Source organism: Sceloporus occidentalis, unplaced genomic scaffold (assembly GCF_023333645.1).
Source record: "Sceloporus occidentalis isolate IW3139 unplaced genomic scaffold, rSceOcc1.0.p SCAF_2, whole genome shotgun sequence".
In the NCBI taxonomy this organism is placed as follows: domain Eukaryota; kingdom Metazoa; phylum Chordata; class Lepidosauria; order Squamata; family Phrynosomatidae; genus Sceloporus; species Sceloporus occidentalis.
Window position 1 is genome coordinate 273,054,112 of NW_028316982.1, and position 19,930 is coordinate 273,074,041.

Below are 19,930 nucleotides of genomic sequence, written 5' to 3' on the forward strand. Positions count from 1 at the left end.
CTAGCATGAATAATTCAGCAGCAGAAGGAAGACTCTTTTCTAAAAACAGAGTGTGTTTGTGATATGCTGGGGAGGGGGGGGGAGATAGATGGAAGAAGGGGGTAGGGGGATCATAGACTTGGCTTTTGCAGGCTGCTCTCTCCCTCCCTTTCTCCAAAACCAGGGCTAATGTGGTAGTGGCATCAGCAAAAGGCCAGTCAGAATCTGAGAACTTTATTTGGCAAACACAAGAGGCATGAAAACAGCCCCCTCCCATCCATGCACCCCCAAGAAAGGCAGAAACAGAGAAGCAGAAACTGGGTTGGAGGGGGAGGGAGGCAGGGAAGGGGGCTTTTTGCTGCTGGACAAGCCATGAGCCTAAGGGAGACCCCCACCCCAAAACACAAGCTCCCACCGTCCCTAGAAAGATTTTGCTGCACCCTTGAGACTAACTGAAAGAAAGAAATTGGCAGCATGAACTTTCGTAGACTTTGGTGGAGTGGAAGCCAGGTACAGACATATATATGCCATTGGTATGTGAGGATGTCAACCCAAATGGCAAATCCTTTGTGTATGGAATGTCCCATTGCAAAACTGGATCTGCCAGTTCATCTTTATGCACAGAGACCAGTTTCCTATGCCTTTGCGCACTAACGAACATCATTAAAACTGGATCTGCAACTTCATTTCCATACACAAAAGATTTGTAAATTGGATTGACATCCTCACCTACCAATGGCATATATATGTCTGTGCCTGGCTTCCACTCCACCAAATGCACCTGAGGAAGCAAACTGGTCTAGGAAAGCTCCTGCTGCCAACTACTTTCTTTCAGTGAGTCTCAAAGGTGCTACAAGATCTCTCTATGTACTAATTCTACAGACTAACATGGCTATATCTTTGAATTGTCCCACTGTCCCTCTCCCACAAACAGCAGCCTGGGAGATGCTGTGTACAGCAGCACTGTGGAAATAATGCAGTTTGTCACCACTTTAACTGCCATGGCTCCATTCTGGGATTTGCAGTTTTGTGAGGCACTGGTCCTCTCTGGCAGAGAAGGCTAAAGACCTTGTAAAACAACAAATCCTAAGATCCCATAGGATGGAGCTAGAACACTTACAGTGGTTCAAACTGCATTATTTCTATAGTGTAGATGCAGCCATCTCCTAGGAAGGAGACCTTTGTGGTTCTGCTAGAGAGCTAGGGCTGAGGTAGGGAGGCTTCTAGGAAATGGAATGGAGGTCCATCCTGTAGAGGCACAAACATGGCACTATGATGCCACTTGAATGGCCTGGGATTTGTAGTTTGCAGCAGTGCTTAGGATTCTCAGCCAGAATGCTCCTTCTGTGCACCACCAAAATACAAAGCAAAACATGCATCTGAGAAAGTTGGCTCAAGTCTAGGAAAGCTCATGCTATCAACTTCTCTCTTTCAGTGAGTCTCAAAGGTGCTACGAGATCCCTTTGAAGACTGATTTTCCAGACAAACATGGCCATGTTTTTGAATTCTATAATCCCCAGGACTTCCTAGAAAGCAGGAGCCCACATGGGATTGGAGTGCCACAGCCAGTCAGTGTGGAAGAGATTGACACAACAGGGGAGGGGGGAAGCTTTGGGCAAACACACACCTCTGGGCTTTCTCTGTGCAATCTGTGTTGCTCTTTGGGGTATATCTGTGCCAGCCCTGCAAGGCAGGCCAAGGAGGTCACTTCCAAGCCGCAGACACATTCATCCCACCACCCACCCAGGATCTCTCAGAATAATCCCCATTTTAAGGTACCTGCTGCTGAGTGTAGCACAACCCATGGATTTGAGAGTGGCAAGTTGGGAAGGAAATGGGAAACAAGGGGTCTTCAAGGGAGAGATTGAGGACAGAAGAGGGTATCTCTCCCCCAGGAGGAAAGGAGTAGGTGCTGGCCTTCCCTATGGGGAGGTAGAAGGGTCCTGGACTTTGCCAACCCTACTTCAAGGGAATCTGGGACTGTGGGGATGTGTGGGAGGGACCATAACTCAATGATAACAAGACAAGACACATCCCTTTCATGCGCCCCCTCCAACATGCACATGTGGATGGTGCAGCACATGGAGGGCATCAGGGAGCACCCCTTATTCTTTCTCCTCCCCCCACATCCCACATCTATCCCTGCAGGCCCTTGCAAAAAGGCAAGAGAGTTGGGACCCCCAAATAAAGGGGCATGCAGCACCTGGGGTGCAGTCGGAGTTTAGGGCATCCCCACAGATGGGGCAGGGTGGGGTGTGGGGGCTTCTCAGGGGGGCCCGACACTGCTGACGGTGGTGTAGCTAAACTTGGAGAGGGAGGGGCCAGTGGCGGTGAGCTCCTCATCGTGGGGACGGTGGCGCGGGCGTCCGGTGGGGCAAGCCCCCCGGGGGCAGCAGGCGAAGGTGGCGGCAAAGGCCTTGCGGAACCGCTTGTTCATGAAGCAGTAGATGAAGGGGTTGACGCAGGCAGAAGTGTAGGAGAACAGGTGGATGAAGGAGATAGGGGTGCCGGTCAGGGCGCGCTGGGCCGCCTCTGCATCAAAGGCCCGCCAGGTATTGGCCCCATAGATGGGCAGCCAGCAGACAAAGAAGACCACCACAATCACCACCAGCATGCGGATCACTCGCTTCTTGGCCAGCAGCTTGGCCTCCGAGCTGTTGATCCGGGCCCGATCCTGCTTGGTGCCCTGCTCCCCTGGCGATGGCATTGGTGTTGGCGTTACCACTGACAGCTCCACGGCCCCCCCTGCGGGGTTGGGCCCCTGGATGTAGCAGCCATCCCCTTCCTCTTCCACACAAGGCTCCAGGGGCTCTGTGCCTCCGTTGTGCTGAGCTGAGTAAGAGAAGTAAAACTTCTTGTGAATAGGGGGTGTCACTGTGCAGCCCCCCACTCTCCAGCACAGATGGAGGGGGAAACAGCTCTAAAACAGCAGTTAAATCAGAGGGTAGGGAAAATGTCCACTTATACCCCCAAAAGACCCTGCAACATCTCCTCTATTTTAAAAAATAGTCATTTCAGACAGTTTTTTAAAACCCCAGATGGCTCTCAAAGAGCTAGAATAGGCTGCAAAACAATACTCCAATACCCCTAAGTCTGCAAAAGAAAATGGGCTGAAAATATAGTGGGCCCTTGGAATCTGCTGGGGTTTGGTTCCCAGACTTGCCGTGGATACCAAAATCCATGAATAATAAAGTCCCATTAAATACATGGGGTATTACTACTACTACTACTACTACTACTATTACTACAATGACCCTTGGTATCTGCTAGAGTTTGATTCCAGGACCTCCTGTGGATAACAAAATCCATGGATGCGCAAGTCCCATTAAATACAATGGGGTATTACTACTACTACTACTACTACTACTACTACTACGGCCCTTGGTATCTGCCAAAGTTTGGTTCCAGGATCTCCAATGGATACTAAAATCCATGGACGCTCAAGTCCCATCATATACAATGAGGTACTATTACAACTACTACTACTACTACAATGGCCCCTTGATATCCTCAAGGGTTTGGATCCAGGACCTCCTGTGGATACCAAAATCTGTGGATGTTCAAGTCCCATTAAACACAATGGCAGAGTAAAATGGTGTCCCTTATAGAAAATGGCAAAATCAAAGTTTGCTTTTGGGAATGTATATATTTTAAAATATTTTCAAGCCACTGATGCCTGAATGCGTGGATAATAATTCTGTGGATCTGGAGGTAGAAGTGTAGAAGCAGAAGTGCCTTTTAATGGAAGCAATGGACCCCCACATCTGAATTCAGCCCCCTTCCCTCCAGTGCCCGCCTCGCAAGGGCGCTTGTCCCTCTACATAGGCCACAGATAATGCAGCGTGACCAATACCTTCTGCCTTGGCAACAGCACATGGCAAAAATTCAAAGCAATTACTTCTTTATCTATATCTTGATTTGCTCCTAGTGTCGGACTCGCAGCAGCTTACAACATACAATTAAATCAGGATACGCCAGGAATCAGTCACAATAGGAAACACAGACAGCTGTCCAGCAGAACTGCCTTAATAGCTCCCAGGTTAATTTTCTCAGCTTTCTCCATCTCCCAAAGTTTCTCCTAACTCTTAGGAATTTATCACACAAAGGAGATCGGGAGTTTATCCCAGGAAAATCATGTAATTATGCGTAACGATTTCACACGACGTCACACAAAACCCGTCATTAAACTGATCACAAAGAAGCATTAATGCACATCTTTTTACTTTCAGGATTCTGGCGACAATGCATTTCCAATATCGCTTTATTTGCGATAAATCATTCGCACAATTATTCGCCGTTTCCACTTCATTTGTGGGATGCTTTAAATGCGCTTTAATCTCTCTTTAATGTTGAAATCTGCCCCAGTGTGATAAACCCCATAGTTAAAATAGTTCCCCTTGCTGGTTTCTAATTCTGCTGGCCAGAATGAGAGGGAGCAAGATAATTAAGAGGTGATATGATAGCCTTGTTTAAGTACTGGAAGGAATGTCACATTGAGGATGGAGCAAGATTGTTTTCTGCTGCTCCAGAGAAGAGAACCCAGAGCAATGGATGCAAGCTCCAGGAAAAGAGATTCCACCTGAACATTAGGAAGAACTTCCTGAGAGTAAGAGCTGTTTGACAATGGAACAAACTCTCTCAGAGAGCAGTGGAGTCTCAATTTCTTTTTCCCAATGCCCAGATTCCTTAAAGCTGACACACAATCTGACCTGCCAATGTCCTTGTCAAAATGGGGCAGCCACAGCTGGACATGATAGCCCCTCGTGCAGAATGCCAAGTGGGACTATTTTGTCCTGTGACCAAGGACACACCAGGGACCCTGTTATTAACAAAGTCCCAAGGTTAGAGTTGTGGATCAGGACTGGAAAGATCAAGTTTATGTCCTCACTGTGCCATGGAGCTGACTGGTAGCCTTGGGCTACACTCTCTCTTCTCTTGGCCCAAGCTTATAGAATCCTAGAGTTGGAAAAGGCCACAAAGGCCATCCACTCCAACCCCATTCTGCCATGCAGGAAGACACAATCAAAGCACAAAGATTGTTGTTAATTTGAGAACTGAGTGGAGAGAGCTGTGTATTCCATCTTGTTCTCAATGGAGGAAAGGTAGGACTAGAAATCATCAGTCAATAAGTAATGCAATTCTCTCCTAGTTTGTGTTATGTCTCCTCTCAACCCCCATCCAAGTCATTCCTAAAAATGCTCGACAACAGAGATCCACATACCAAGATGGATGGCTCTCCCTGCAAGACCCTGGCCAGTCTGAGGCACAAACTCCCTCACTGGGAACCAGTAGCTCAGCCACCTGAGGATCATCTCCCAAGCACCCACATTTGCCCATACAAACCCCTTATGTAGAACCATCAAAGGCTCCAGTCAGATCCAGTATCTGATGCCCACAAGAGGAAATGCCACAAACCCAGAGCGAGACGCCCCTGGCCTCTGCTTTGCCCCACAGTGGCCTTGTGGGCCTATGGCTGAGATCAGGACCCATGATCAAACTTGCCTGCCCTCCTTCCCCACAAACCAGGCTCCTCTTTCCCCATGCTTCCCAGATACATACCTTTGGCCTCCCGGGTGAGGTCCATCTCAAACTGGATGCCCCGGTAGAGCTCACGAGAAATGAGTCCATAGGCCACGATCATGACCAGGCCGGGAATAAGGAAGAGAGTGACCATCAGCAGCACGTACCTGGTGATGGTAGAAGAGAGAGACAGGTAAGGAGCCAGAAGGAAATGCCCTCCTCCAAATGCCCTTTGTGCCCAGCTACCTCCTTGTGGGCATCACCTCTCCTTGCCAGCACCAGACCCCTTGACCTAAGCCCAGTCCCTTCTGCCCAGACCACTATGTCATGACAGGGGATACTAGGGACCAGGATGCCCCCATCCTGCCCTCTTCCACAAGTTTCAACATGGCTCCATTTGGACCAGAGAAAGCCTATCTGAGGAAGGCACCTACTGGCCCTGGCCTGTAACGTCACCCTCTTGTATTCTGTTTATTGATTTCTGGCTGCATTTCATAAGTCGCCATATTCAAGCACCTTTGAGGCTCACTGAGGGGAGGACATTTCTCTAGCAGAAGCTTTCGTGGGCTCCAGGCTCCTTCGTCAGAGCCGACACTTGTTTAGGTTGACATGGGCTTGAGTCTGCGAAGGCTTAGGTCGGAAATTGCTTCTTCCCTGGGAGTCTCAAAGGCACTACTGGTCTCCTTCATGTTGTCATTTTGTAACCAGATGTCGAAGCTTACGTAACTGGGAGAGGGACTTGGAGACAGCTGAAATTAAACTAGTTCTGCAATGTTTTGAACAAGATGTGTGTGTATGTATACATGCACAAGCCTGCCCTTCCATACACACAGTTGCAATAATGTTCCTTGATTCGTGTTTGAACACTGCATTTGGTGGTCCCTATGTAGACTTGCTTGCAGCTGCATGGTATTCTGTAAACTCCTGCGCCTGTGAGAGGGTCTCTCCTGTCCTTCGCTGAGCTCAGCATTTGCTGGGCATCCAACTCAGACATCAGAGGGGCTGCCAGGCCCAGAAAAACCCAGAGCAGTGAAGACAAATAACCACCAGTTGTTTTAACCATACCATACATCAAACAAGTCACAGACAGAATAGGGAAAATGGTGAGGAAACACAACCTCCAAATGGTATACAAACCGACCAAGAAATCCAGCAAATCCTGCGCTCAGCGAAGGACAGGAGAGATCTTCTCTCGGCCGCAGTTTACCGCATTCGGTGCAGCTGCGCACACGTCTACATAGGGATCACCAAACACAACGTCCAAATACGAATCAATGAACACGAGAGACACTGCAGACTGGGTCAGCCAAAAAAACCAGCCCTAGCAGAACACATTATAAACCATCAGGGGCATTAAATGTTGTCCAAAAACACAGAAATTCTGACGATGCCAACAACTATCAGGTCAGAATGCACAGGGAAGCCACTGAAATCCACAAACACCAAGACAATTTCAACAGGAAAGAAGGAACCCTGAAAGTGAACAAAGTTTGGCTCCCAGTCCTGAAAAACACCAAAATCAAGACCCAGTAAATGCAAATGAAAAACCACCCAGGGTCAGGGGTTTTCCCAGCAAACAATGGATCTCTAATTAAACAGACACTAATTCTCTTTGCATATCCTCCCACCCTGAGGCCTCACCATTCAGCAACAGAACATTATACAGATCAACATGGAAATCACTCCTCCCAACCTAGAGTCACACAGTGTATGTGTGTGTGTGTGTGTGCGCGCACACACATACACCCCACTCACATCCATGCCAGCATTCTCTGAAGATGCCAGCCACAGATGCTGGTAAAACGCCAGGAACAGACTCTTTTAGAATGTGGCCACATAATCCTAAAAACCCACAAAAACCTATGGATGCCAGCCTTGAAAGCCTTTGACTTCACATTGGAAGCCCCTCTTCTTCTCTGGTTGGGAACAGAGCTCTGATCTTTCAGGTAGAGCAACTGGGAGAGACCTGATTTCAGACACCCCTGCACACCCTAGAAGATCTGAACTGGATCTTCCTACAACACCCGAGTATTGTGGGAAGACTGGTTGAATCTTGGGGGTCTCTTCCAGTTCTGTGGCCCAGGAGTGTCTCCCTCCCCATGATCCCCAGATGGTTTAAATGCCATTGCCTCCCTCCCTCCCTCCCTGTGCCACAACTCCACCCCACAATGTGGGACAAGAAAGGCTTTGATTCCTGCTTACCCAAGTCCCCAATGACATTTAGACCAGCTATGGATCAATGGGAGGGAGACAGTTCTAGAGCTGCAGAGATGGAAGGGACCCCTAAGGGCCATCTATCCAACTGCCCTAACATGCAGGAATCCATGGCTAAAACACTCTTCAGAGGGGCACCATCCAACCTCTGCTTGGAAAACTGTACATACTGAAAGAGAGCCCAGCACTCCTCTTGGGTAGTCTCCTCAGTCAAACAACCCTTGCTATGCGGATGCCCTCCCTAATGTTTTGTTAGAATCTCTTTTCTTGTAAATATGCATCTGTTGGCTCACATCCTACTTTCTGGAGCAGCAAAAAAAATCCTGGATTGAAAGGTTTGAAAAATGTCCCTGCCAGCTGGGCTGGTTGAAGCAACAAGCTACAAATCCCAGAACGTAAATTGATAGCAATATATTAATAAACAACAATTGAAATGCAGTGGGACCTTGGCGGGGTCTGGTTTCAGGTCCTTCTTGGATACCAGAATCCGTGGATGCTCAAGTCCCATTATAAAGACTTGCACAGTCAAATGGTGTCCTTTCTACAAAATAGAATTGGAATTTGTATCTTTTTGGAATATTTTGAAGCCATGGATGAATGTTGAATCCATGGATATGAGGGGCTGACTGTATGCAGTGTTAAATATCAAAACGTAGTGTGTGGGGAGGTGGGGGGCTTTTTTAAGGCAAGGGTGGGTAGGCTGATAAACTGCCACAATCCCGTCTTGCACACTTTTGCCCCAGTTTTGTGGAAGAGAATGATGGCAACCCTAGGCCTGCCCCTCGGACTGAGCACCCAGAAAGTGGACCCAGCCAGGAAAGAAGCAAGAAGAAATAGCAATAGCATTTACATTTCTATACTGCTTCATAGTGAACTGCACTCTCTAAGCCCTTTACAATCTCTAAACCAATTGCCCCCAACAGCTGGGTACTTATCTTCCTGAACTATGAAAGGATGGAAGGCTGAGTTAGCCTTGGAGCCCTGGGATCCCACTGCCCCCTCTGAAGCCCACCCAACTCCCCCATTAGTCTGCAGCTAGTGGATTTACCAGCAGACTGTTGTTGCTCCTTATCATCACCATCAACCCTGGCAACCCCGACTCCCGTTGCAAAATACCAAGACAGAGACTGCAAAGAGGCGGGTGGGGATGGGTGGGAGTCCCCCCCACCTCCGCACACAGTGTTTCATCCTGAAGCTGCCCACTGAGCGGCATCACAGAGGTAGGCGTCAGGCTGGCATGATCTGAAGATGGCTCCGTTCTGCACATGCAGGAAGCCACTGCAAAGCCTGACAGAGCCTGTGGGGGTGAACGAAAGAAGGGGTGTCCTCCCCCAACATTGTCCCTGGCAGGCACCCAATGCTTGGCACCCAAAAACCAAGCACGGCTCTCCTTAGGAACGCCTTCATCTCCAGGCGCAAGTGGCAAGATGTCAGCCTGCTGAAGAGACGGAGAGTTAATTAGATGCCTGCATCAGTATTAATTGTCTTTGGCATCAATATTCATGCTCTTTGGCATTTGGACAGCTTGCATTGTGCCACATTGCCCTACTGTGGCCAGAGCCGCAGGAGCTGCATTGGGGTAGAAGGACCTCAAGTCCCTCCCAGTATCCAGGAGGCATTTCCAAAAACATTTGCAAGTCTGGAGATGAGGGGTCCGTCTGAGAAGACAGGAGATCAGTGCTAGGTGGACTCAAAATCATGGAGTTGGAAGAGATCTCCAAAGGCCATCCAGTTCAACCCCATTCTGCCATAAAGGAATACACAATCCAAGCATCCCTGACAGATGGCCATCCGACCTCTGCTTAAAAACCTCCAAAGGAGGAGACTCCACCGCCCCCGAGGGAGCGTCTTCTACTCTGAAACGCTCTTACCATCAGGAAGTTCTTCCTAATGTTTAGGCAGAATCTCTTTTTGTTGGAAAATCATTGCCTTCTCTCTCCCCCTCCTCAAATAGATAGGATTTTCCTGCATGCATCTCTACTGTCTTCTATCTCTATTTGCATGTCATTTGGTCCTGCTAAATTCCAGGGGCAATAAATGCCTTTGTAAGTTGGTAAACAGATCATGGGATCTAAGTAACTTCCTTAGGAAGGTCTCACCAGAATAGATCTCTCCTGCTTCCCTTCGGTCTCTCCATCACCATGCATTGCTCTCTCAACTTGCCTCCAAAAGATGGTGAGATACAAACTCCTTCTTTTACCTGAACTATTCACTAGATAGGTGAGGATGTAGCTTCCATGGATATGGAGATTTAAGCCATTAGTAAAGTTTTGTTTTTAAACTACAAGCTATTTGTGTCAGCCTCAGTCCTTAGAGAAGCATCTTAAGGCAAAAGACCCTTTCTGCTGCTCTGCTGATTCTAAAGCAAGACCCTCACAGCCTTGGCTTTGATAGTTGTGATATTTTTGTTTCCTTACCAAGGGCTGAAGCTTTGGGAAACTTGAATTCCCCTACACTTTTCCTGTAGTTTCAACCCATTGTTCTGGGTCCTATTCTCTGCAGCACCAGAAAGCAAGCTTGCTCCATCTTCAACATGGTATCCCTTCCAATATTTAATCAGGGCTCTCATATTGCCAGGATAGCCAGGGTGGCATAGTGATTTGGGTGCTGGGCTAGGACTCAAATCCTGGCTCAGCCATGGAAACACACTGGGTGGCCTTGGGCAAGTCACACTCTCTCAGCCTCAGAGGATGGCATTGACAAAGCCCCTCTGAAGAAACTTGCCAAGAAAGCCTTATGATAGGTTCACCACCATGGGGTCACCCTAAGTTGGAAATGACTTGAAGGCACACAACAACAACAACATCATACCATGTTGAGGATGGAACAAGCTTGTTTTCTGCTGCTCCAGAGAATAGGACATGGAGGAATGGATGGAAGCTACAGAAAAAGAGAATCCACCTCAACATTAGGAAGAACTTCCTGACAGTAAGAGCTGTTCAAGAGTGGAACACAATCCCTCTGAAAGTGGTGGAATCGTCCTCTTTGGAGGTTTTTAAGTAGAGTCTGGATGGCCATGTGTCCCAGGGAGGGCTTAGATTATGTCTTCCTGCATGGCCCAAGAGGGTTTGATCAGATGGCCCCTGAGGTGTCATCCAGCTCTATGATTCTATGATATCACCTCCTTTTCCCTATGCTAAACCTACCCATCTGCCTAGCCTAGGGTCCTAGTCTATAAGAACTCTTGGGGCAGAGGCCCTCTATAACACTAGAAATTGCCTTGTATTCTGATGTACAGTAAACTCACATGTGCACACACACAAACCTGCACACTGGCACTCAAGGCCCCTCTTCCCCCACCCCAGATTTGGCCTCCCCCTTCCCACCCCACCACCCCAAACCCCAAACTCACCAGGCCTGCCGGATGTGGCTCCCAGGCCAACGGGGAGTGCATTGGAAAATGCCTGGGTGGTTGGGCACAGAGAAGATAGTGCTGTAGACTGGGTAGGGCAGCATGAGGAGGGCCGAGAGTAGCCAGGTTGCAGCAATGACGCGGTAAGCGTGGGAACGTGTCTGCCACACGCGGGACTTGAGGGGATTGCAGATTGCATTGTAGCGCTCAATGGCAATGGCCACCAGGCTGAAGGTGGAGACGCTCACCGACATCCCTGCAGGGTGGGACAAGCGGGAGGAGGAGTGAAACCGCAAACAGAGATCCCTTAACAGAGACAGACTCAACCCCCAAAAGGAAGCACCCCTAACATCTTTGGTGGCAGGGCCTGGTAAAGTTCCTTTTCTTGGGCTGCAACCCTTCCAAGTCTCCAGACAGCATGGCCACCATCCCTAGAGGATGCTGGAAGATGCAGTCTAAATACAAAGAGGTTTGCTGGGTTCAGAACTGCAAGAAATAACCTCCTTTAGTTGTTTGTTAGAGCCAGTGTGGCATAGCAGTTTGAGCATTGGACTATGACTCGGGAGACAATGGTTCGATTCCCAGCTCCCCCATGAAACCCACTGGTTGACCCTGGGTAAGTGACACTCTCTCAGCCTCAAGGGAAGGCAATGACGAAACCCCTCCAAAGAAACTTGCCAAGAAAACACCTTAGAACTGCCATAACTCAAAAACAACTTGAAGGCATACAGCAACAACAAAAAGTTATTTATTAGAACCAGTTACTAGGTTTGAGTGATTCTGGAGACCAAGGTTCAATTCCCAAGTGGGCCATGAAAACCCACTGGGTGACCTTGGGCAAGTTGCATACTCTCAGCCTCAGGGGAAGGTGATGGTAAACCTCCACCGAACACATCTTGTCAAGGAAACCCATGATAGAGCGACCATAAGTCAGGAACAACTTGAAGGCATGCAACATCAACAAAGGTATTTATTTCTTAACAGGTTGAGCCCTAAAAGACCCCTTGCCAGGTAGCCAAAAAAGAAACAAAGAAGGGGACCCCATGGCTCTCGCCTTCCCATGACCGGCAGAAATCCCATGGGGGAACAACATACCCATGAGGTAGGACATGGTCTTGCAGATGACCTTCCCAAAGATGAAGGTGCGCATGACGTTGGGGATGAAGGTGAAGGGCATGCAGAAGAGGGCCAGCATCAGATCGCTCAGGGCCAGGGAGAGCAAGAAGGAATTGGTGACGGTGCGCAGGCGCCTGTTGAGCACCAAAACCACGATTATCAGGGTATTCCCAAAGACACTCAGGAGGAAGATGACTGAGTAGAGCAGGATCCGCACCGTCAGGTCCAAGTCTGCGCAGAAGATGGAGATCAGAAAGAGGAGGAAGAGAAAGAGGCATCACAAAACCCCTTCCCCTTTGGGACTGGGACCCTTTGGGTTTTGGTTGCCACAACACTAGAGTTTTCTTGCAGGCGGGCTCTGGAAAAACCTTGTTGGCCTCCTCTCCTTTGGTATGGGGAGTATCCGGGTTTGGGCACCTTGACTTTATATATTTCCCTGCTCCACCTGGTCTTGGGCACTGCAGTCCAAGGTTGTCCTGGGGGTTTCCTAAAAGAATCCTAGCGTGGGAGAGGACCCCCAGAGGCCATCCATTCCAATGTTCCTGTTCTGCCATGCCATGCCTTGCCATGCCACCTCTACCTGCAAGTCTCAGGCCTCCTGCCTCCTATGGCAGAATGGGGCTGGAATGGATGGCCCTTGGGAGTGCCCTCCAGCTCTAGGATTCTATAATTCTATGAGGGAACACCCAGAAAAACCCCACATTTTCATAGACTCCTAGAGCTGGAAGGGACCTCCAGGGGTCATTTATTCCAACCCCCTTGTGCCCTGCAGGAAGACACCATCCAAGCCCTGATCAGGATGGGTTTTATTGGAGAACAGCTGTGGACAGGCAAGGGGACCGCTCTCTCCCACCTTTTAGGGGCCGCTTTTCTCCATCCCACCCCCCAATGTTTCCCCTCCCTGTGCCAGGACCTTCCCTGGCATCTGACTGCCAACCCACGCTTGCCACCGCCACCACCATGGAATTCCCTCTGGTTCCAGGAATTGTACAGCATGCTAACAAGGACATGTGCCCCCTTCATAGCCAATCCCACTGCCACTGAGCCCCTTGGCAGTTGTACCTCCCTCCCAACAACATACACATACCTTCCCTGTCTCCCTCCATCCAGAAGTCCTGCTGCTGCCCCTCCATGCCAAAGTGCCCAGGTGTGCCTTTCTCCCTTTCTCCCTGGGAAATGCCCGTGCTGTTTGTCCAGAGATAAGGGCCCCGTCACTCCCTGCTCCTCCGTTCAGCCGGGTGACGGTCAGAGATGGGAACGGAAATCCCTGGGGGAGGGTGGCACACACAGAGGGCAAGGCTGGCACTGGGCACCTCACGTCCACCAAGGGGACAAGTTGGAGCATTTCCAGAGGAAGGCCACCAAAATGGTAAAGGGTGTGGAAACCACAAAACCCTCTGAGGAGAGACTAAGGGAGCTAGGGATGTTTAGCCTGTAGAAGAGAAGGTTACAAGGTGATATGATAGCCCTGTTTTAATATTTGAAGGGATGTCACATTGAGGAGGGAGCAAGCTTGTTTTCTGCTGCTCCAGAGAACAGGAGATGGAGCAAGTGAGATTCTACCTTAACATTAGGAGGAACTTCTTAACAGTAAGAGCTGTTGGATAGGGAAACACTCCCCCAGAGAGTGGTGGAATCTGGAGATTTTAAAGAAGAGGACTGGATGGCCCTTGTGGTCTCTTCCAACTCTATGATTCTATGATTCCACCAGCAAAAAGTGATCATAGAGTTGGAAGGGACCCCAAGGGAAATCCTTGCTGCCTTCCTGTCCTTTGGGGTGGGGGTGTTTCAGTTTGGCCCCCTGACATTGATTCATTTCCCTACTCGACCTGGTCTTGGGTGCTGCAGCCCAGGGTTTTCCTGGGGGTTCCCTCATAGAGCCCAGTCCAACCCACCTCTGCCATGTAGGAAGACACCATCAAAACATCCCCCAAAAGATGGGCTGGCCCTTGGGGGTCTCTTTGATGATCCTATGAAATGCAATGGGGGTGTTGGGTGGGCTTCAGTGATGGTGGTGGGTTTCATCCTGCTCTCCTCGTGGCTCTAGGTGCAAAATCCAGGGGCAGGTCAGCAGATGGGCTCAAATGGGGGGGGGGGGGTTGCATTGTCCTCCATCTTGAGGTGGTCAGTTGACACAAGGGGGGAGGGCAGCAAATACATTCTGCTCCCAGAAATGGACCCCAGCAATGTTGCTTTCAGACCCTCCTTCCACTTCAGGAGGCTTGGGGTGTGGGGCAGGCTGCTCTGTATGTTTTTCCTACCTGATTATTTTTTGGAGGGGGGTAGGGGATGCTGTTGCCATGGCTCCCCCTCCCCAATATATATGGGCGTGGCCAGTTAGTTGCCCCAAACCCAGTGGTCAAAAGCCAGTGAAGACTTTCTTCTTAAGGGTAGTGCCTTCCCAGAGATGTGGGTGCTGAGCATGTGCTTCCAAGGAAGAGGGTCTATGAAGTATGATCACAGGAACTTATAGTTGGAAGAGACCCCAAGGATCATCCAGCCCAACCCCCCTTTGGTCATGCAGGAATTCACAGTCAAGGCACGCACACACACATACACCAGAGATGGGCTGGATTTGGGCTTGGACTGGATGGCCCTTGGGGGTCTCTTCTGACTCTGGAATTCTAGAAAACCCCCCCCCCCGGGTCCTCTACTACTCTTATGGAGAGGGAAGAAGAGGATGGTCCAAGACCCCTTTGCTCCCTGATGGATGGATGGAAGGAAGGAAGGAAGGAAAAAAGGAAGGAAAGGAAGGAAAGGAGGGAGGGAGGGACGGACGGAGGAAAGAAGGAAGGAAGGAAGGGAGGAAGGAAAGGAGGGAGGGAGGAAAAAAGGAAGGGAGAAAGGAGGAAGGAAGGGAAGGGAATAGGCGGAGGAAGGAAGGAAGGAAGGAAGGAAGGGTCCCATCCTCCAGCTAGACGCCTCCCTGCCAGGTTCTCCCTGCCCGCTGTGCCCTCTGTGCCAGGACCCGCCTGCCCTGCCCTCAGCCTTCCCAAACCCTCCCCCTTTGCCCCCCTGGAAGGCCCCCCACTCCATAGCCCCCTCTCCAGAGGAAGGGCTCAGGGAGGGGGCAACCGGGTGGGTGGGCTGGATACTATTACACCCCCCCCCCCAAAAAGGGACGTGTCTTTGGGGTGAAATGGGACCCCAAAGGCTCCCAATAGATCCCTCCCTCCCCCGACCCCGCTCCCCAAGCCCCAGCGGGAGGGCCCTGGGGGCGCTCTGTGCATGCTCAGAGGCTGCAGAGGGGGGTCCCTGGAGGGTCTTGGGGCCCGGGGAGGGGGAGAGTCCCAGGGAAGAGTGGGGCAGGGATCCCCCCTGCTTTGTCCCTCTCTGACCTCGGGCTCCTCGTGGGGCTCCTCTTCGGGAAGGGTCGCAGGCGGCCCCGGCCCCCGTCCCGTTCCAGGGGGGTCCGGCGGAGGAGGAGGCGTTGGAGGGGCGGCAGAGCCCCAGGGAGGCGTTCAAGGGCCGAGCAGCCTCCATCGCCAGCCCCGGCTCCGATCAGCACCACCAGCAGCAGCAGCAGCAGCCCCGGGCTCCCCTCCGCCTCCGCTGCTGCCTCCGCGGCTGCCTCTGCCGCCCATCCCCAGCCAAGCGCTCCCTCGCCCGCCCGCCCGCCTTGCCTTGCCTTGCCTTCCTCCGCCAGCAGCCCAACGCTGGCCAGCTCCAGCGGAGCAGCGACCCCTGGCGGTGGCCGCAGGGATTGCCCTGGCTGACCGCTCCTACAGCCAGGGCTCGCCAGCCGCAAGCAGCACCAGCAGCAGCAGGAACTCTGCACATGCGCCGGAGGAAGGCCGACAGCCAGTCCTACACTACACTGCGCTTTATCTTAGCTGAAGCCCCCCCATAGGATCCTATTGTTGGAAGAGACTCCCTGTCAAGGTCCATCCAGCCCAAACCCATTCATTCTGCCATGCACTATCCCAGCTTCTCGGTGCACTTAAGTAACTAGCGAGCAACTTGCAGCTTCATTTGTAGAATCATAGAATCCTAGAGTTGGGAGAGCCCCCAATGGCCATCCAGTCCAACCCCCTTCTGCCATGCAGGAAGACACCATCAAAGGACCATCCAGCCTCTGTTTAAAGACCCCCAAAGAAGGAGACACCTCAAAATCTCCAAAAAAGCATGTTCCATTGTCAGCCCTTACTGTGAAGAAGTTGTTCCTAATGTTGAGGTGGAATCTCTTTTCCTGCAGCTTGCCTCCGTTGCCCCATCTCCTATTCTCTGGAGCAGCAGAAAACAAGCTTGCTCCCTCCTCAATATGACACCCCTTCAAAAACTTAAACAGGGCTATCATATCACCTCTTAACCTTCTCTACTCCAGGCTAAACATACCCAGCACACTAAGTTGCTCCTCATAGGGCTTTATGGTTTCAAGACCCTTCACCATTGTAGTTGCCTTCCTCTGGACACCCTCCAGCTTGTCCACATCCTTTTTGAATTGTGGGGCCCAGAACTGGACACACTATTATTCCATGTGAGGCCTGGCCAAAGCAGAATAGAGTGGCACTATTACTTCCCTTGATCTAGACACTATGCTCCTACTGATGCAATAAGGAATTGCATTTGTTTTTCTAGCTGCCGCATCACATTGTTGGCTCATGTTCAATTTGTGGTCTCCTTATGGCTCCTAGGACTCCTAGATCTCTTTCACATGGACTGTTGCCAAGTCAGGTGTCTCTCATTTTATATGTGTGCATTTCATTTTTACTGGCCAAATGTAGTATCCTACATTTCTCCATGCAGAAAGTCATTTTGTTAGTTTTAGCCCAGCTTTCTAATCTGTTAAGGTCATATATCTTCTGGGAACAGGGTGAAGGGAGCAGTGCTCGGCTTTGGCTGAGCTTCACATTTCCTGGGCTCCTATCCAGAGAGCCTCTGAATGTCAGCAGAATTTGGGTCTCCCTTGCCTCCAGGAACACCAGGCACTTCCCTTGAGAATCCCCCCCTGAGCATGTGCAGAGTGGCTTTCTCTCACAGGGATGGGCTCCAAGGCTGGCACCAAAAGGCAACTTTGGCAGTGGACGGGGGATCCCTTCTGGAGCAGCCCAAATTCAGGGGTGACTGGGCAGGTCAGAGGGTGGAAGGGGCTTCCCAGAGGGATCCCAGTGGCCTCCAAAGAGGCCTCTGCCCCTCTAGTTTCCCTCCTGTGGGAGAACTGCGTCTCCCAGCAGCACCTGGCTGGAGAAGGTATGCCATGTTTGCTGGCCAAGGGATTGGCTTGCTCACCTGTGTTGAAACAGGTGCCGCTGTTTACCTGGCAAAGGTGGGGGGCACGTTGTGTGCACTGTGGGGCTGCCCACCAGGAAGGAAAGGGGGCCCAAGCATCCCTGTCTTGCAGCCCCCTCCACTGACCTCTGCCCCAGCCTCCCTACTTCACTTCTGGTTCTGGTTCTCTCTACCTTTGAAGGTACACTCTGGCCCTCCAGGTAGCCTTGCACAGCTGCTCCCATCAGCCTGCTAGCCAGCATGTAGCCAGTGGGGTGAGGGATGCTGGGAACTGGAGTCCAGCAACAACTGGAGGGGGAGGTACTACTCTTCAGGTGGGGCAAAGGAGAGTGAAGGGGAGACACCCCAGAGAAGTATGATGTGGAGAACCAGGTGGAGAGTTTTTGTTCTTCAAGGCAGAAGGGCACCAAAGGGGTCACAACCCCTTGAAGCTGAATGCAGCTTCAGGGGGTTGTGACCCCTTTGGTGTGGTGTCCTTCTGCCTTGAAGAACAAAAACTCTCCACCTGGTTCTCCACATCATGCAGGTGTGAAGAATGCAGGTCAGTTTGTAAGGAAGGGCTCTTTTGCACATGGTTATTGTTAACCTATGGAACTCTCTGCCACAGGATCTGGCAGGGGCTGCTTGGGCAAAACAATGAGGTGCACCTGGCATTGGCTGGGTCCATTCCCAAAAGGGGGCTCAGGGGGCCTCCTGTTTCCCAACCCAACTCTGGTGCTTTAAAAACCTCATGAATCTTGGCAATTGTGCCTTAACCCACTCCTGTTTTCCCTAGATGAGAAAGCTCTCCCCTTGGATCAAGGGAAGTAATAGCACCACTCTATTCTGCTTTGGTCAGGCCCCACCTGGACTATTGTGTCCAGTTCTGGGTACCACAATTTAAAAAGGATGTTGAGTAACAGGGACGTAGCCAGGATTTTAGGAAGAGGGGGTCCAGACTAAGTGCCACCATTATAATGGGGCTTGGGCGCGGCAGCGCAGCAGCACTCACCATTCATTTTTCTAATGGAAGGGGGGTCCGGACCCCAAGACCCCCCCCCTCCGCTACATCCCTGTGAGTAACTGGAGCCATGTGTCCAAAGGAGGGTGACTAAAATGGTGAAGGGTCTGGAAACCATAAAGCCCTATGAGGAAAGACTTAGGGAGCTGGGGATGTTTAGCCTGGAGAAGAGAAGGTTAAGAGGTGATATGATAGCCCTGTTTAAGAATTTGAAGGGATGTCATACTGAGGAGGGAGCAAGCTTGTTTTCTGCTGCTTCAGAGAATAAAATACGGAGCAATGGATGCAAGCTCTAGGAAAAGAGATTCCACCTCAACATTAGGAGAAACTTCCTGACAGTAAGGGCTGTTTGACTGTGGAAGATGATGCCTTCAAGTGTGTTGGAGTTTCCTTCTTTGGAGGCTGTTTTTAAGCAGAGGCTGGATGGCAATCTGTTGGGGATGCTTTGATTGAGAGTTCCTGCATGGCAGAATGGGGGTGGCCCTTGATGTCTCTTCCAACTCTGATTCTAAATACACACACAAACACTGACACACACACACACACATGAGCTAACAAAATGAATGAATGAATGAGATTTTATTTATATACCGCCGTTCCTTCGATCACGGCGGTTTACAAGATACTAATAAAATACAATACAGTACAAAACAAATTACAAATAAAAATTAAAACAGCAAAAATCCCCCATATTAAAACCGTACAATACAATACAATACAATACAACACAGCTGTAGTAAATCTTCAGAGATTGGTGCGACTTCCTTAAACCTTGGCTGGAGTCCCATCATTGCCCTCCATAGATCACAGGGATTATACTGGTCTATGGGGTGATCTCATTGTGGTGGGAGCCTTGTTTTTCTCCTTTGCTGGAGCCAACTGGTCTGGGGCCAGATGTCCACTGTGGGGGCATTCTTAGGTCACTCACCATTCACTCTCCTCAATGTCTCTTTTAATATTAATGGATGACGAAAAACAGACTAAAACTGAATCTGGATAAGACGGAGGTACTCACTGTCGGGACCCCTAATCCAGGCAGAGGAATATGTCAACCGGTCCTGGATGCGGTCACACTCCCCATAAAGGACTGTGTTCGCAGTTTGGAAGTGCTCCTTGACTTGTTGCTCCAGATGTCAAATCATGTAAATGGGACGGTCAGGAGTGCTTGCTATTGTTGATATTTTGGGTGACGAACCTTGCCCATGATTCCGGTCTGGTGCCAAATGGATGAAGATGCCGGTTATCTCTCCAACAGAGCGAAACTCCAAATACAAGCTTTCAGCTTGCTGGAACAATGCCTGGAGAAACAACTGCTGAATCAAAGAATCACTCTCCATCAGTTCACTCCTTAGAGGGCTTTATTGCTATGTTTCAAATAAACACAAGCTAGTCACTACTTTACAAAAAACCCTTACCGACACACCACGCTATCTCCAAACTCCCACAACCCACCAGAACAGCGTTTTCCTTATATACAGTATTACCATGAGGCAACCACTAAGTCCAGCCTCTTCTATACA

The 19,930-nt window shown here is 50.3% G+C and overlaps 1 protein-coding gene across 1 annotated transcript; it reads right to left on the bottom strand.

Annotated features, from left to right (window-relative positions):
- Positions 1-204: 204 nt before the first annotated feature.
- Positions 205-15,714, bottom strand: CCKBR (cholecystokinin B receptor). Its single transcript, XM_089513153.1, has 5 exons — positions 15,520-15,714; positions 12,161-12,412; positions 11,066-11,321; positions 5,539-5,666; positions 205-2,811 (listed from the first exon to the last, which is right to left on the bottom strand). The coding sequence occupies exons 1-5, from the start codon at positions 15,662-15,664 to the stop codon at positions 2,246-2,248; spliced, it is 1,347 nt and encodes a 448-aa protein (XP_089369279.1). The 5' UTR covers positions 15,665-15,714; the 3' UTR covers positions 205-2,245.
- Between the last annotated feature and the right edge of the window lie 4,216 nt (positions 15,715-19,930).

What these genes read in the sequence shown, in the direction of transcription:
- CCKBR (XM_089513153.1), bottom strand. Translation starts at nt 15,664, where the DNA reads ATGGAGGCTGCTCGGCCCTTGAACGCCTCCCTGGGGCTCTGCCGCCCC. An exon ending in AGCCACATCCGGCAGGCCTG is followed by an intron (nt 5,667 to 11,065) that starts GTGAGTTTGGGG and finishes TACCATCACCAG; the next exon opens with GTACGTGCTGCTGATGGTCA. An exon ending in CCTCACCCGGGAGGCCAAAG is followed by an intron (nt 2,812 to 5,538) that starts GTATGTATCTGG and finishes TCTCTTACTCAG; the next exon opens with CTCAGCACAACGGAGGCACA.